The sequence below is a fragment of the Nilaparvata lugens genome, chromosome 6 (genome assembly GCF_014356525.2).
Source record: "Nilaparvata lugens isolate BPH chromosome 6, ASM1435652v1, whole genome shotgun sequence".
Taxonomy (NCBI): Eukaryota; Metazoa; Arthropoda; class Insecta; order Hemiptera; family Delphacidae; genus Nilaparvata; species Nilaparvata lugens.
The window spans coordinates 41,618,990-41,635,523 of NC_052509.1; the positions used below are offsets into that span (position 1 = coordinate 41,618,990).

The 16,534-nt window shown below is 37.2% G+C and overlaps 2 protein-coding genes across 3 annotated transcripts in view; one reads left to right on the forward strand and one right to left on the reverse strand.

The window, feature by feature from the left end:
- Positions 1 to 16,534, forward strand: part of LOC111049588 — a 267,778-nt gene that overhangs the window by 30,157 nt on the left and 221,087 nt on the right. The window lies entirely within an intron of this gene.
- Positions 6,681 to 12,279, reverse strand: LOC111047534. The gene is made up of 5 exons (XM_039430826.1): positions 12,217 to 12,279; positions 10,741 to 10,897; positions 9,660 to 9,905; positions 8,965 to 9,067; positions 6,681 to 6,735 (listed from the first exon to the last, which is right to left on the reverse strand). The coding sequence occupies exons 2-5, from the start codon at positions 10,814 to 10,816 to the stop codon at positions 6,696 to 6,698; spliced, it is 465 nt and encodes a 154-aa protein (XP_039286760.1). The 5' UTR covers positions 10,817 to 10,897; positions 12,217 to 12,279; the 3' UTR covers positions 6,681 to 6,695.

Genomic DNA, 16,534 nt, shown 5'->3' on the forward strand with positions numbered 1-16,534 from the left:
CTAATTCGTGTGGCTTTCTGTGTTGCAGTCTTCTTACTCCATGCACGTTGAGCAGCTGGATTGCTTCCACATTCACATGTTGATGAAGTCTTTTCTCATGTTTTCCTGCAAATCTTTGGATTTCACTGATGACTGTCGCCACTCCCAGGTCGCGGTGGAGATCAGAGTTCCTGATGTACCAAGGAGCGTCTACACAACTTCTGAGTACTTTGTTCTGGAAGCGCTGGATGATGTCGATATTGGATGGTCGGGTGCAGCCCCAGAGTTGAATTCCGTAGGTCCACACCGGCTTGAGAATCTGCTTGTAGAGAAGCAATTTGTTATAATTTGACTACTTTGATGTCCTCCCAAGTAGCCAGTACATTTTCTTGAATTTTATGCCAAGTTGTTCTCTTTTCTTCTTCACATGCTCCTCCCATCTAAGCTTGACATCCAGCGTCATGCCTAGATACTTTGCAGTGTTGGAGTAGGGTACAATATTCCCATTGAGTGTTAAGGGGATATATTGAACTCTTCTGTTTGTAAAGTTGACTTGAACTGATTTTGCTTCATTCAATTTTATAAGCCAGTGTTTTGTCCAAACATTGATTCTGTTGACTGCCACCTGCAATTTCTCTGTAGAAACTTCAACAGTTTCACCAACTGATAAAACTGCTGTGTCATCAGCAAATGTTGCTACTGTTACGTTTTCGGGTTGAGGTGTATCAGATGTGTATAGGAGGTACAAGAGGGGACCCAGCACACTTCCTTGAGGAACTCCAGCCCTGATTTCTCTGAGAGATGAAAAATCATCATCTTGTTTTATCCTGAAATAACGGTCTTGAAGATATGATTTCAGTATCAGACTGTATTCTGTTGGTAAGAACTGGTTCATCTTGTAGCACAATCCTGAATGCCATATTTTGTCGAAAGCCTGTGCTACATCAAGGAAAATTGCAGAGCAAACTTTCTTTTCGTCCAATGTATTTTCAATAATATTTGTTTCTATGTGCACCTGATCTATTGTACCATGTTTATCTCGAAATCCGAATTAATGGGTTGGTATTAATTCATTATCAGCCAGTAATAGCTCCTTTCCTTTAGTTGTGGTCAGTCGGGACCCCCATTGTGTATTCTTTGAATTGAAGTCTCCTCCGATGATAAATTTTCCTGTGAAGTTGCTTAGGAAATCAATATATTCTATCTTCTTCAAATTAAATCGTGGTGGACAGTAGACGGCTCCAATTGTGATCGTACCAGATGGTCTACCGATAAGTTTGACCTTGATTGAAATCGACTGGAACTCCTAGTTAGCTCTTCTCTTACAATAACCGCACTTACGCCTCTAGCGCTGTTGTTGGGATGTATGGCATGGTACGTTTTGTACCCTCTAATTTTAAAGTAGGATTCTTTGGTGAAATGAGTTTCGGAAATGAGACAGGCATCTATTTCATGCTCAATTAGAATTGCTAATAGATCATCTTTGTGCTGTAGTAATTCATTAGCATTCCAAGTCATAATTTTGAATCTATTTTCCATGCTTCTTGTGAATGACTTCTGGAACTGAAATATTTTCCAGTTTTTCTAACCTACTTAGAATTGATTTATTCAGGCCTTCTTGCACAACTAGTTTCTTAAGAATAAATTTAAGTTGAGTTGTAATGCTCAGTTCCAAATCTTTACTCAAGTTGTAAACTTAAGACTTAAGTTGTAAACTTTAAGACTTGACTTTTCGTTACTGTTGATAGGTACTTTATTTTTCAGCTTATCAGCATAACTCTGGTTCCCCTTAACTCTACTGTCATTTATTACAGCTCTCTGTGGCACAATAGGATCGTTTCTTTTGTTGACTGACGAAATAGATTTTATTGCTTTTTTCTTATTTCGAAGTGCCTGCAACTCTTGTGCTACAACACATCCTCTATAATTGGCAGGGTGCTCCATCCCACAATTGTAGCATTTAGGCTTAACTTTTTTACTCTTAGTACAGTTGATAGTGATGTGGGGACCAGCGCATTTCACGCACCTAGGCTCCTTCTGGCAGTATTTTTTAGTGTGTCCCCAGGTTTGACAATTTTTACATTGCGGTAGAAATTTCGATTTCTTCAGGGGGACTTCTTCAACCTTCATACCCATAATTACACATATTTCATAAATTCTATTTATGCTCTCTGTGTTTTCAAAAGTTAACATGAATATTGCTAGTGGTTCTTTTGTTTTCCATTTAAGAATGTTTACCACGTCCAAAATTTTAAATCCTTTTTCCTGAAGTCCCTCTTTTACTTCCTGTGGATTGCAAGTGCTGTGCAACTTCTTCACAATTACTCTAATGGGTCTCGTTTGCTTGTTTTCAAACGAAGACCAATTCATTTTTTTGTCATTCAGCAATGATGTAGCTAGTCTATAATTATCCTCAGATTCAACGTTGAGTTTTAAGCTACCATTATTCAATAGTGTGATCTGTGATCTTATAAGAGTCTTTTATTTTTTCATTCAAAATCTTATACACTACTTGATAGTCTTGGGTGTTGTAGAGTATTATTGGAGGAGGTCTCTTAACTTGTTTGATACTAGGAGTTTTTTTTGTTTCAGCATTCTCTTTTAAGGGCACGCCACACCAAGCTCGCTACCGCGGCGGTAGCGAAGTTTTAAAAATCGCTAGCCATGTATTCAGGTTGATTGCGCCACACCGAGCTCGCTACCGCGGCGGTAGTACGGCGCACTACCACCTACGACCGCCTGCTAGGCGATTCAACAAAAGTTCGCTGAGAGGTAGTACGGCGGACAAAGCGAGCTCAGTGTGGCGCGCTCAACCTGAATACATGGCAGGCGATTCGAAGAGGTAGCGCATGCGCACCTCTCCTCCTTGCAACACAACGCAACTAGTACGTCTCACCCCCCACTACTAGACTCACTACTCGGAGACTACCGCTAGCGGACGTTTTTCGGTGTGGCGTGCTCAGCCGAGAAAACTACCACCAGCGGTACTACCTCGGCGGTACTGGCGAGCTTGGTGTGGCGAGTCCTTTAGTTCAGTTTCTCTTCGTGAACTCACTTTCTGCTCATTGGATGATTGTGTTGGAGGTGAGTCAGATTGTTCTCTCTTCCTCTCCCTTTGCTTTTGACGAATCCATTCTGTTTCAGTAGATAATTCTTCTTCATCGTGTGATGAATTTTTTAAATAGACCTCATGAGAAGAGAGAAAAATTGTGATTACCTTTTAAAATGAAAGAATTTGCTAAAGGAATAGTTAGCGACCGAGCGATAAAGCTTACTTATCAGTAACTGTATATTAGATAAGAGTACCGTTCTGTACTTAACATTTTCTAGAAAATTATTCAATAAAATTATAATTATTCTGCAAATAAAGCACGAATTATTTACGAATTGCTCACTGATTTTGAGGTTACACTTTGTTTACTATCGATCAGATGTTTTTAAAACAGTTCGAACGCAGCTGACTGATTCAAAGTATTGTCAAATGTCATGCTGGCTTCATGCAAGATATAATACCATTTCTAAAAATTATAAAACTATCAATAAAGGACCAAGAATTTCAAATAAAAAAAATAAAATGTATGTATTATCGTTGAAATTATTTATTATTTAAGAAATTATATTATATGTCAGGTCTTATTGTAACTAACTAGGTCATAGCATGAACAGTATATTATTGATAAAACGGCAGAAATTAATTATAACAGTCTCAAACATAATAAAATTGTATAAGAATATTAATTTATTAATGATTAATTCAACTGAACCACATGGTAATTAAATCTCTTTGGCAAGCCTAAGCCAATCATAGTGCATAGAAATAGCACCAAAAAGGTGATCGTTTGAAAGCAACACATGTTAATCTACTATCAGACAACAAACCTGCCTTATCATATACGCTAGCACATGTACATTGTATGAGAGGAACTATGTCTAGAAGATTAAGCAGTTTTAAGAATTACATAAATTGAATTATTATTGTAATTAAAGGAATTATATTCTACTGCCTGCCACTGACGTCACGTCTACGTCACAATCGTTCTACCAATGGCAAATTTTTATGCAAATTATTACATCGAGATTCTCAGAAGAAAGGTCTAGCCAAGAAGCTGAGAGAAAAGACAGCACTTCCCTTTTGAAATCCTCACCGTTCAGATCTCTTTATAGTTACCAAGACCTATTTGTAAAATTTTCGTTCGATTTTATATGTTTTATTTGTGAGCCAATATTTTAGGCCAATCTATTTGTTATTTGTAAATTTGTATTCATCAATCGATAAATTTAAAAGTTTAAAGTAAATTATCCCTTAATTAATTCGGTGAAGGAGATATTTAAATTAAAATTCCACACGTGCTGAAACCGAAGCCTGGATTGCTGCCGATCAAACGATTTTTGATCTAAAGAAGAAAACCACGACCGCCAAGGAATTTCACGTGAGTTATAAGTTTAAAGGGGCCCCAATCTACGCTTCGAAAATATTTCAGTGCAGAAAGATATAAAATTTTCTTCGTTAAATTATTGGCCACGCCGACAAGCGCTTTTAGTTATTAAGAGCCTAGAATTTATTCAATATTTAATTTATACGAACTTGTAGTTGATTAGCTATCCTCCGCTGCCAGAACCACGACCCCGAGCATTTTAAAAATATTTTATAATTCATTTTTCACTTTTTTTTTCAAAACTGTTAAACTTTATCAATTGTAAAATTCTGTCGAATCACGCATGGTATCATGCAAGCACAAGAACATTTTTAACTCTTTTGTCAATGCTAAATTATTATCAATCTGTAAATCAAATTCTGAATCTGCACTGTATGATCATATATTTTATTATAATATATTCCAGTTTTGTTAATTCGTTTTCTGAGTTCGATTATTTCTTAAGCCTGTCAATTATTGTGTCTGATACGTTCTATATCATCAAGAACCGATCGAATACGATCATTGGAATAATTGAATTAAGCTGGATATTGGAACAGGTCTAAGTGGATGTAGCGAGTGGGGTCAGATCGAGATATTTATTCTTTGTCCTTACCTGCTCATATATCAGCTTTTATCTGTTACCAACCTCGACTTAGGAGCGAGTACATCAATTGTACAGCAGATGCAGCCAGAGATCATATAAATTCCTACAATAGAGCTTAAAACCCGACAAGATTCTGTTCTCGAAGTATATTCTGAACGATATTTGGTCCAAATACCGTATTTTAATCCTTCAGAACTTATTAGAGACGCAGTCCCGTAAATTATCTACATCGGGATTTTTGCTCGACCTGTATGATTTTGTATGCTCATTCTTCACAGGTAATAATTTTAAGGTATCCGTATTCAGTGTTTAGCAATCGCTACACTGCTTATAAAAATTTCATCATTATACAATCTGTCATTAGAAGAATCAAGGGTGAGCGAGTGTTTAGGCCTCCCGCGATTCCGACAATTGTATTGAATCTTGTAGTAAATCAATCAGTCTGGTGTACACTCAGCGTCCACACACACAATTGCAAAATTTATAGCCCATACACCATTGATTCAGTACAAGATTCACCCTACATATGTGAGGCGAGTAAAAATCACGCTTCACATGATTTGGCGCCCAACGTGGGGCATTGAAGAGGCGGATAATCGACTATGAGGATTATTTAGTTGCTCAGTATACTATAGCGCTGACAACGGGAAAATTTTTTGAAAAATTTATGGTTGTGAATTTCTTCAGATTTAATATTAACTGTTCACTGTTATATAAAACAGCAAGACGTGCCATACCCAATTTTTGAATGGAAAAGAAATTTATCGATTGATGAATTTTTAGAGAAAGAATCGAACTCAGAATTTCATTATTGTGTTATTCGAAAATTGGTCATATCATAAGTCATAGGTATAAGAAATACCATAAGAGAAGTCATACTATTTAAGAGTATTAGGTCTATATTGAAACAATTTATAAAATTTTACGGAAAAGAGGATTGAAGTCATTTATATATATATTTTTTTTTAAATTTTCAAAGCATAAAGAGGGAAGTAAAATTAAATCACGGATATATTGCGGAATAATTCAAGCAGAACGCTGCAGCTTTTATATAAAATTTTGTGAAGAATGCTAGCCCTATATATAGAATTGCGGCAAGAAATTATAAGAGTAAAATATTTATAATAATAATAATAATAAATTATAAGAGGCATACCTGTATTACCGCATAAGTGTCCATTGTGTATCCTGTGTGTTCTTGTCATTTTTATGTTAACAATATTGCTAACTTGACTCATTTTATCACTGAACACATTGCTAAACCACTTTTTCTGTATTTCACTCACTACGAAGCTATAACAATTTCTATTAGATTTCTTATTAATTATTTTGTATATCACAGCAACACTTTCACGTTTTTTATTCACCGCACACGTTTGTCGCATTATTCTCTCACAAACCATGGCAGGAAACGACCAGGTTAATCCAAGTCTGTCGGACACCGAGGACATCTCACCCGATTGTTCGCCGCCATCCGCATCTGCCACCGCATCCGCCGATTTCCATCCCAATGTACTGGATGATTTATCTTCGACACAGATGGAGGAGAGCTGCATTCTAGTGGAGGATCCGTTGGCAGCCCAAGAGCCAGAGGACGAAACATCGGGAGAGCATACGGACGACGACGACGCCCCCGAGACAGGAACTCCCATTTCTCGTACCGTTGCTCGGATAAAAAACCAGAAGGTAACCGTTCACCATACACCCGCTCCCGCAATAGATTGGAACACCATCCTGGAAGCAATAAACAACTTAAAAGAAGACAACAAACAAACAAAGGAAGAATTAAAAGAAGACAACAAACAAGCAAAGGAAGAATTAAAGAAGGAAATTCAAGAAATAAAGAAAGACAACAAGCAAACCAATGAAGCAATAAACAAGCTGAATAAGGAAATTCAAGAAGCAAAGAAGACAAATGAACAGGGTTTGGAGAAGTTGAGTCAGCGAATGGACAAAGCATTCCATGATACCGATAACACCATCAAAGATTTAACCGAGCGTCTGGATAAATCTATTGTAGAAACAAATAATCGATTGGATCAGATATCGCAAGATATGCATACGAAGGTAATCAACGTCGAGGTCACCTTAAAAGAACACATACGCGTGGAGATGGATACTCTGAAAGAGAAAGTAGTTGAGCAAGCCAAACAGCATTGCACCAAAGCAGGAGAGCAGATAACTCAGAGCATGCAGGCCAAACTCAATGAACATATCTCTACATGTCAAAATGAACACGAGGACATTATACGGCGAGTCGAAGGGCAACTTGAACCGGTTACGACCAATATAACAAATTTGAAGAGCCATGTTAGCACCCTGAGTGAAAAGCAAACTACTATCAGCTCTCAGGTGGACAGCTTGACTATACAATACAGCGACCTGCATAGACGATGTGATACTGCCGCCGAGCAAAGGAAGAGTGTTGATGCCGAGGTCCGGAAAAGATTTGAGCAGACGGATACCCGAATCACTCAGATGGAAACCCGCATAAGTCACTCTCGGGCCAATCTAGAACTGTCATCGCCCTCAGAGTCGTACAACACCACCACAATTTTTCAAAACTTAGGACATTTTGATGACACCTCAGCGTCCATGCCCCCAAAACCCTTCGTCGAACAACTGAGATCTGTTCAAGAACTTACCCCCACACCCTGGCCCATATGGAAATTCAAATTATTCACTCTGTTGTCCGGAGAACCCTTACTTTTCCTTCATGGACGTGCCGCCGAATTTAATAGTTTATCCGAATTCATAGATGCCTTCCTAGAGCAATATTGGGGACAAGATCGACAGCGAGTTATACTATCTGACATCGTATCTTGCAAATATTCACCTCGAAGTGGCCAAACATGCACCGCCTTCGTATCAAACATCAGATACCAAAATTCACAACTGGATACACCTTTTGCCGAGTTAGCACTCACTCAGATCATTATCCGGAAGCTGCCTTACCCCGTACAGATGGCACTAGCGACTAGTCATGTTAAGACCATCAAAGAACTGGAAAATCATCTCCATGAAATCCAAGCAGTGCATCGCAAAGATTACAACTTCACTGTGCGACAAGAGCATCCGCATCAAGATCACCAACCCCAACAAAATACTCCTTCTTTTTCTAATGTCCGTCGTCCCTTTAATTCTGCCAATAACCAGGACCGCAACACAAATTTTCAACAGCGACTAAATAAAGAAAACCAACCAGAAAGTAGGAGGAATTTCCAGAACCACAACCAGCAGTCTGATACAAACCGGAGAAACGCGTACTACCACGACGGACGAGACCGTATAAACCAACACCGTAACCCATACTCCAACAACGCCGCACATAGCAGGAACAACAACTATAACCGGATGGGAAATGCGAGCGCAAATCAGCATCAAACGACGCCCAACGAAAATCAGGGAAGAAAATCGGATATGGCTGAGAAAACACAAGGGTCCTCAACGCCGCAGAAAATCTGACTATATGGAAATCACCCGCCACAGTCGCCCATCACCTGTTTACACACGGAGAGAAATGATAATCAATTAGCAGAAGAACAACCGCCAATTAAAAATACTGATCCGTCACCCCCGCCAGTCGAAATAGTCCAAGGCAAGAAACCGAAACTCAGAGGAATCTACCGTCGTTGCCGCTCTATACGGTTTAAGCCTACCCAACCTGCAAAAACGAATAAAATGGAAAATCTAGACAACCTCACTGCTCCAGATACAGGAAAAGAATCTACATGTCTTACCGCGCTATATAATAACATCAGAGAAACCTTGCTAGAAGAAGAAAACTCCAGCATTCAAGAAATACATGAACATTTTCAAACCTATATAACCATACAAATAGCCAGCCTACAATTCAAAGCTCTCATAGATACTGGATCACAAGTCAGCCTAATCCAGAATGACTCTTATTCCCGCCTGAAAAACATAACAGAAATAGCCACATTACCATTAACCTCAACCTACCTATCAGGTGTCACACCAGGACGTCGCCTCCGAATATCTAAACAATGCCTCCTGGAGATCCAAGTCGAAGGAAAGTGCTTCCCATACTCCTTCCTGGTATTACCTGCAAATGGACCACACATTATTATTGGTGCTGATTTCTTAGCCCATTATAACTCAAACATAAATTTCAAAAATCTCGAACTGCAATTAATCGACAATAGCAATCGGACTAGTATCAATACTCAGATAATATTAAAGGCCAATGCGGGAGATGTAAGAGTAGTGAGATATCACATGGTTGAAGACTACATTCCTGAAAAAGAATACAAGGTGCAATACAGAGAAAGTGAAGAGAGTGAGATGATGAGTCATGATTCAGTGGATGACTACAGCTTGGAAAATGAAACACCAGATGATACCGACATTCTGATGGAAAAGTTACTGAATGAGATTGATAACAATTCTGAATGGGGGCTCGCAACTAAACAAGCCATGAAAGAAATGTTCATAAAAAATCGTGCAGTATTTTCAGAACAGCCGGGATTGGCAAATCATTTTCAGTGCAAATTAGAGGTCAAACCACATGAGTCGTATTATAGAAAATCCTATCCCATCCCTTTTGCGCACCGTCAAGCAGCAGCTGCCGAAATAGATAGGATGGAAAGACTAGGCATTATCGAACCATCCACATCGCATTATAGTTTGCCTATTACCTGCGTTTCGAAGAAGGACGGCTCCACCCGACTCTGTCTCGACGCCCGCCAGCTGAACATGATTCTCGACGACGACCGTGAAGCTCCCGCCCAGATCGATCAGGTGTTGCAGACGTTCCATGGCAAGACCATATACTCCACCGTCGACCTCAGCGCCGGATATTGGCAGGTACAAGTGGCAGAAGAATCTCGAGATTACCTGTCCTTCCTCTTCAACGGCCGAAATCTCAGGTTCACCCGACTTGCCTTTGGGATCAGAAATGCAATGGCTATATTTATACGCTGCCTAAGACAATCAATTGGTGAAGACATTTCAGATTTTTGTGCTCTTTACGTTGATGATGCAATTATTTCATCACAGAGTGTGGCAGAGCATATTCAACACCTTGATGTAGTATTCGGTAGACTAATAAAATGTGGTATGAAATTAAAATTATCAAAATGTGAATTTTTTGCCAAGAAAGTCAAATACCTCGGGCACATCATAACTGATAAAGGTATCATGCAGGACATTGACAAATTAGCAGCTATAAAAAACTTTCCATCTCCATCAAGTCGTAAACAGCTTCAACGTTTTATTGGCTTCCTACAATTCTATCGTTGCTTTAACAAACAGATGTCTCATTATACGGCACAACTGAGTCATGTTTTATCATCCTCTAAACCATGGATATGGGGGCTCAAGGAAGATGCAATTTTCAACCAGTTGAAGGAGGCTTTTCTGAAAGTTGTTATATTGAACCATCCAAATCTCAACCAACCTTTTCATATAAATGTTGACGCATCAGATTACGCCTTAGGTGCGGAAATTTTTCAATATGATGAGAAGGGAGAAAAAGGAGTCATAGCATTTTTTAGCAAGACTATGAATGCAGCCCAGAAGAAGTACACAGTCACGGAAAAAGAACTACTAAGCATTGTCGAAGTATGCAAGAAATATAGAACGTTGTTGTTAGGCCAAAAGATTTTTGTTAACACAGACCATAAGGCCCTGACTTTCTTCAAAACAGCCAAGTTAACCAACAACTGACTGTCCAGATGGTTTCTGTTGTTGCAAGAATTTGATCTAGAACTCACTCACCTGCCAGGTAAACGAAATCAAACTGCTGATTTCTTGTCCAGAGAAGGAAGTGACACCTATGCCAATGAGACGACATTCCAATGCTATGTAGCCGAAGATCAACCAGTGCCGTTACCCTTCAATATATCGCCACTCCTGCACACCGAACTCCTCACATCTGAAAAATTTAAAAGCGCACAATCAATGGACAACAAAATCACAGATCTCATTCGCAAGTTATCCAACCCTCCAGTAGAAGAGCACCAGTATCTACAACGCTACACTGTTTTCAACGACCATTTATTTTATAAGGCTAATAAAAACTCCGATTTTTGGCATCTAGTCATACCACACACCCTGGAAAAGGACGTAATTTTGGAAACACATGAACGAATTGGTCACTTTGGTATAAAAAAAACAATACATGCCCTGAAAACGTGTTGTTACTTCAAAGGGTTGAACAAAAAGGTTACACAGTTAATAAGAGCCTGCGACGTCTGTCAAAAAACAAAGCATAACCGTTTTCACATAGCAGGAGAAATGATACCTATCTTACCCTCACAACCACTTGAATTAATATCAGCTGACATCTATGGGCCACTACCTCAGTCTATGCACCAAAAACGCTTCATTTTTGTCTTAACCTGCTTGTTCTCAAAATATACAATGTTCTTCCCTATTAGTAAAATCACTGGTGAAAAACTAGCCAGATGCATCACCGAAAGATGGACCAATGAAGTTGGTAAACCACAACGCATATTGTCAGACAACGCAACCTATTTTTGCAGTGCCAAGTGGAAACAAATTTTAGAACAAGCCGGCATTAAAACATCAAGAGTCTCGGCATACACTCCCAGCGCAAACCCAGTGGAAAGAAAAATGAAAGAAATTTCAAGATTTATGAGGGCATATAGCAGTCACCGTCATCAACAATGGGTCAAATATGTACCGTTCCTAGAACACTGCATTAATAACTGTGTAAGTGACAGTACCGGGTACACTCCCCACGAAATTATATTTGGCACAAGAAACGAATCATTTATTCAGAGCCTAATCAAGTTTCCAAATCCGGATAAACCTAACCCAAACTTATACCAACTGGTTCGCAATAGGTTAGACAAATCCGCACAACAAAGGAAAAAATACCATGACAAGGCTACAAAGAAATTCAAATATGAAGTCGGAGATGAAGTACTGGTAAAAGCACATAAATCTTCAGATGCCCTAGGCAAGTTAACTAAAAAATTCTTCCATCTTTACACAGGACCACATCGAGTGACCGACGTTTCACAGCACAACACCGTCAAGATTCAAGATTCCGAGAACGCCAATAATCACTGGTGGGAAAACGTAATTAATGTAAAACCCTACCGAAGAGCCTAATCAGTAAACAACTTCAACTCATCTAATAAACAACAATTCATTTCAAAAGGAGGAATTGAAATCAACTTTAAGTCAAGAAAATAAAACTGAAAACAACTTTAAGAATTTACCAACCTGATCAAGCCATCCACCTCGTGTCAGAGTCATCACCGAAACAATCGCCTGGTATCATCTGCACAACTGAAAAATAGAAACAAGAATTATATTATCCACAGAAAATAATTATAAATTGGATATAACATGAAATTAGTAGTGAATAGGAGGAAAGAAAATAAACAAAGTTTATTTGAAAAAAAATGTGTAAATCTAACCTTGAAATACAGAATCAATAGAAAAATCTATTCAGAGTCAAAGCCTGTTCGATAATTTTCTTCGTCACACCAACCAATGTGTGCGAAATCATAGAGTCAATGTAAAGGAATCAAAGCAATATCGTTATTAATTATTGTAACCTATTATTTAATGTGAAATTATAAGTAAAAAACGCAACCAAAAATATATATTTATGTTAATTTGCACGAAATGCGCATGTTCTATGTCATATAAATGTATTGCTAAAAAGCCAAAAAGAAAATGAAATTCTTACCTTCAAATGTGAAATTTATTATTGTTGCATCAAAGATCATGAATTGTAATTCAAATTGATGAATATAATCTTGAAAGCATAATATTTATAACCAGCATTGATAAAAATAAAAAAAAAACATTTCAAGTGTAACCCTGTTTGTACACAATGTACTAAGCGTAAAAAAGGAATTGCTCGAGTCAAACGGTAGACAGTTGTCAAGTCACCGAAGTTAAATCACACTCTCACCCAATTTATGTAAAAGCCAGAACAAAGAGTCGAAACCTGTAATAACCATGAAAAATGATGAAAATCTATATTTGTTGCAAATACTGTTTGAATCTTAAGAGGATAATATGTTGAATTTTGTATATTTGTTATAGTTATGGGTCTGCTCATAAGCCACCCGTGAATGGAAGTTGTGGAGTTGTTTTAATGAAGGATCCAAAGAGACCTCATTAATTATTGTATTTCGATTGTATCCAATGGAAGGAACAATCAATTATTTATTTTCTCGTAGCCAAAAGTGCACGATATATTGTTTTTAGTGTTAAGTGTGGAGTTTTCGTAGAAGTAAGGAGATGAAATAGTGTATTCATCACAATATCGGATTTTTCAAATAGTCATTGTTTCGACTCGTCTCCCAATTACCTATTTAAAATATCCTGGGGGCTTTGTGTGATGAATTTTTTAAATAGACCTCATGAGAAGAGAGAAAAATTGTGATTACCTTTTAAAATGAAAGAATTTGCTAAAGGAATAGTTAGCGACCGAGCGATAAAGCTTACTTATCAGTAACTGTATATTAGATAAGAGTACCGTTCTGTACTGAACATTTTCTAGAAAATTATTCAATAAAATTATAATTATTCTGCAAATAAAGCACGAATTATTTACGAATTGCTCACTGATTTTGAGGTTACACTTTGTTTACTATCGATCAGATGTTTTTAAAACAGTTCGAACGCAGCTGACTGATTCAAAGTATTGTCAAATGTCATGCTGGCTTCACGCAAGATATAATACCATTTCTAAAAATTATAAAACTATCAATAAAGGACCAAGAATTTCAAATAAAAAAAAATAAAATGTATGTATTATCGTTGAAATTATTTATTATTTAAGAAATTATATTATATGTTAGGTCTTATTGTAACTAACTAGGTCATAGCATGAACAGCATATTATTGATAAAACGGCAGAAATTAATTATAACAGTCTCAAACATAATAAAATTTGTATAAGAATATTAATTTATTAATGATTCATTCAACTGAACCACATGGTAATTAAATCTCTTGGCAAGCCTAAGCCAATCATAGTGCATAGAAATAGCACCAAAAAGGTGATCGTTTGAAAGCAACACATGTTAATCTACTATCAGACAACAAACCTGCCTTATCATATACGCTAGCACATGTACATTGTATGAGAGGAACTATGTCTAGAAGATTAAGCAGTTTTAAGAATTACATAAATTGAATTATTATTGTAATTAAAGGAATTATATTCTACTGCCTGCCACTGACGTCACGTCTACGTCACAATCGTTCTACCAATGGCAAATTTTTATGCAAATTATTACATCGAGATTCTCAGAAGAAAGGTCTAGCCAAGAAGCTGAGAGAAAAGACAGCACTTCCCTTTTGAAATCCTCACCGTTCAGATCTCTTTATAGTTACCAAGACCTATTTGTAAAATTTTCGTTCGATTTTATATGTTTTATTTGTGAGCCAATATTTTAGGCCAATCTATTTGTTATTTGTAAATTTGTATTCATCAATCGATAAATTTAAAAGTTTAAAGTAAATTATCCCTTAATTAATTCGGTGAAGGAGATATTTAAATTAAAATTCCACACGTGCTGAAACCGAAGCCTGGATTGCTGCCGATCAAACGATTTTTGATCTAAAGAAGAAAACCACGACCGCCAAGGAATTTCACGTGAGTTATAAGTTTAAAAGGGGCCCCAATCTACGCTTCGAAAATATTTCAGTGCAGAAAGATATAAAATTTTCTTCGTTAAATTATTGGCCACGCCGACAAGCGCTTTTAGTTATTAAGAGCCTAGAATTTATTCAATATTTAATTTATACGAACTTGTAGTTGATTAGCTATCCTCTGCTGCCAGAACCACGACCCCGAGCATTTTAAAAATATTCTATAATTCATTTTTCACTTTTTTTTTCAAAACTGTTAAACTTTATCAATTGTAAAATTCTGTCGAATCACGCATGGTATCATGCCAGTACAAGAACATTTTCAACTCTTTTGTCAATGCTAAATTATTATCAATCTGTAAATCAAATTCTGAATCTGCACTGTATGATCATATATTTTATTATAATATATTCCAGTTTTGTTAATTCGTTTTCTGAGTTCGATTATTTCTTAAGCCTGTCAATTATTGTGTCTGATACGTTCTATATCATCAAGAACCGATCGAATACGATCATTGGAATAATTGAATTTAGCTGGATATTGGAACAGGTCTAAGTGGATGTAGCGAGTGGGGTCAGATCGAGATATTTATTCTTTGTCCTTACCTGCTCATATATCAGCTTTTATCTGTTACCAACCTCGACTTAGGAGCGAGTACATCAATTGTACAGCAGATGCAGCCAGAGATCATATAAATTCCTACAATAGAGCTTAAAACCCGACAAGATTCTGTTCTCGAAGTATATTCTGAACGATATTTGGTCCAAATACCGTATTTTAATCCTTCAGAACTTATTAGAGACGCAGTCCCGTAAATTATCTACATCGGGATTTTTGCTCGACCTGTATGATTTTGTATGCTCATTCTTCACAGGTAATAATTTTAAGGTATCCGTATTCAGTGTTTAGCGATCGCTACACTGCTTATAAAAATTTCATCATTATACAATCTGTCATTAGAAGAATCAAGGGTGAGCGAGCGTTTAGGCCTCCCGCGATTCCGACAATTGTATTGAATCTTGTAGTGAATCAATCAGTCTGGTGTACACTCAGCGTCCACACACGCAATTGCAAAATTTATAGCCCATACACCATTGATTCAGTACAAGATTCACCCTACATATGTGAGGCGAGTAAAAATCACGCTTCACAATCGGTATGATAATTGTCCATATTTTTTTCTTCATTCTTAGATTTAGTCTCTAACGCTGATAATCTAGTTTGAAGCTGTTCAAGTTGAATTTTAAGTTCAGAACTTATTTTTTCTGATTGCTGGAATTTTGTATTAGCTTCGTTCCAAGCTTTAAATAAAAGTTTTTCGCATTCTGATTGGATTTTATCAGTTCGAACCTTGTAGGAGACAGGTTTATTTTCTTCAGTTATAGTAATAATAGTCGTATTATCGTCACCGTTCATATTTACGATAGTTCAGTTCTCACAATAGAATTACCGATTCAGCACTCACCGAAGCAGCAATATCCGAACTCGGCTACAGTCATAGTTGCTGCCAACGCGCGCGCGCACGCACACACACACACTCACTCACAATTCGGCAATGCCGTTTTCACTGACACAACTTGATGGTATACTTTTAGAATAATTACATGAATTTCACAAAACACGTCTACTCGCTCCGGCTTCTGAAAGCTGACTGAAAAATATTTGTGAAAATTTATTGTTTTTCAATCTTCAGGGTCACCAATATAGGAATTTAATATTATTTGTTGATTCCTATGTTTGAATTGAATAAATGAAACTAAATGAATGGTGAATTGATTTTAATGTTGAAAGACAAATTGAACTATTGATAAATATTGAAATAAGCAACTGTTACAACTTATAAACAAACTTTGCCAGTTGACAACATCACAGGTGGCGGTGGCAATCATATGATTCGCCACAATTTTAATGTGAGTAATTGTACAT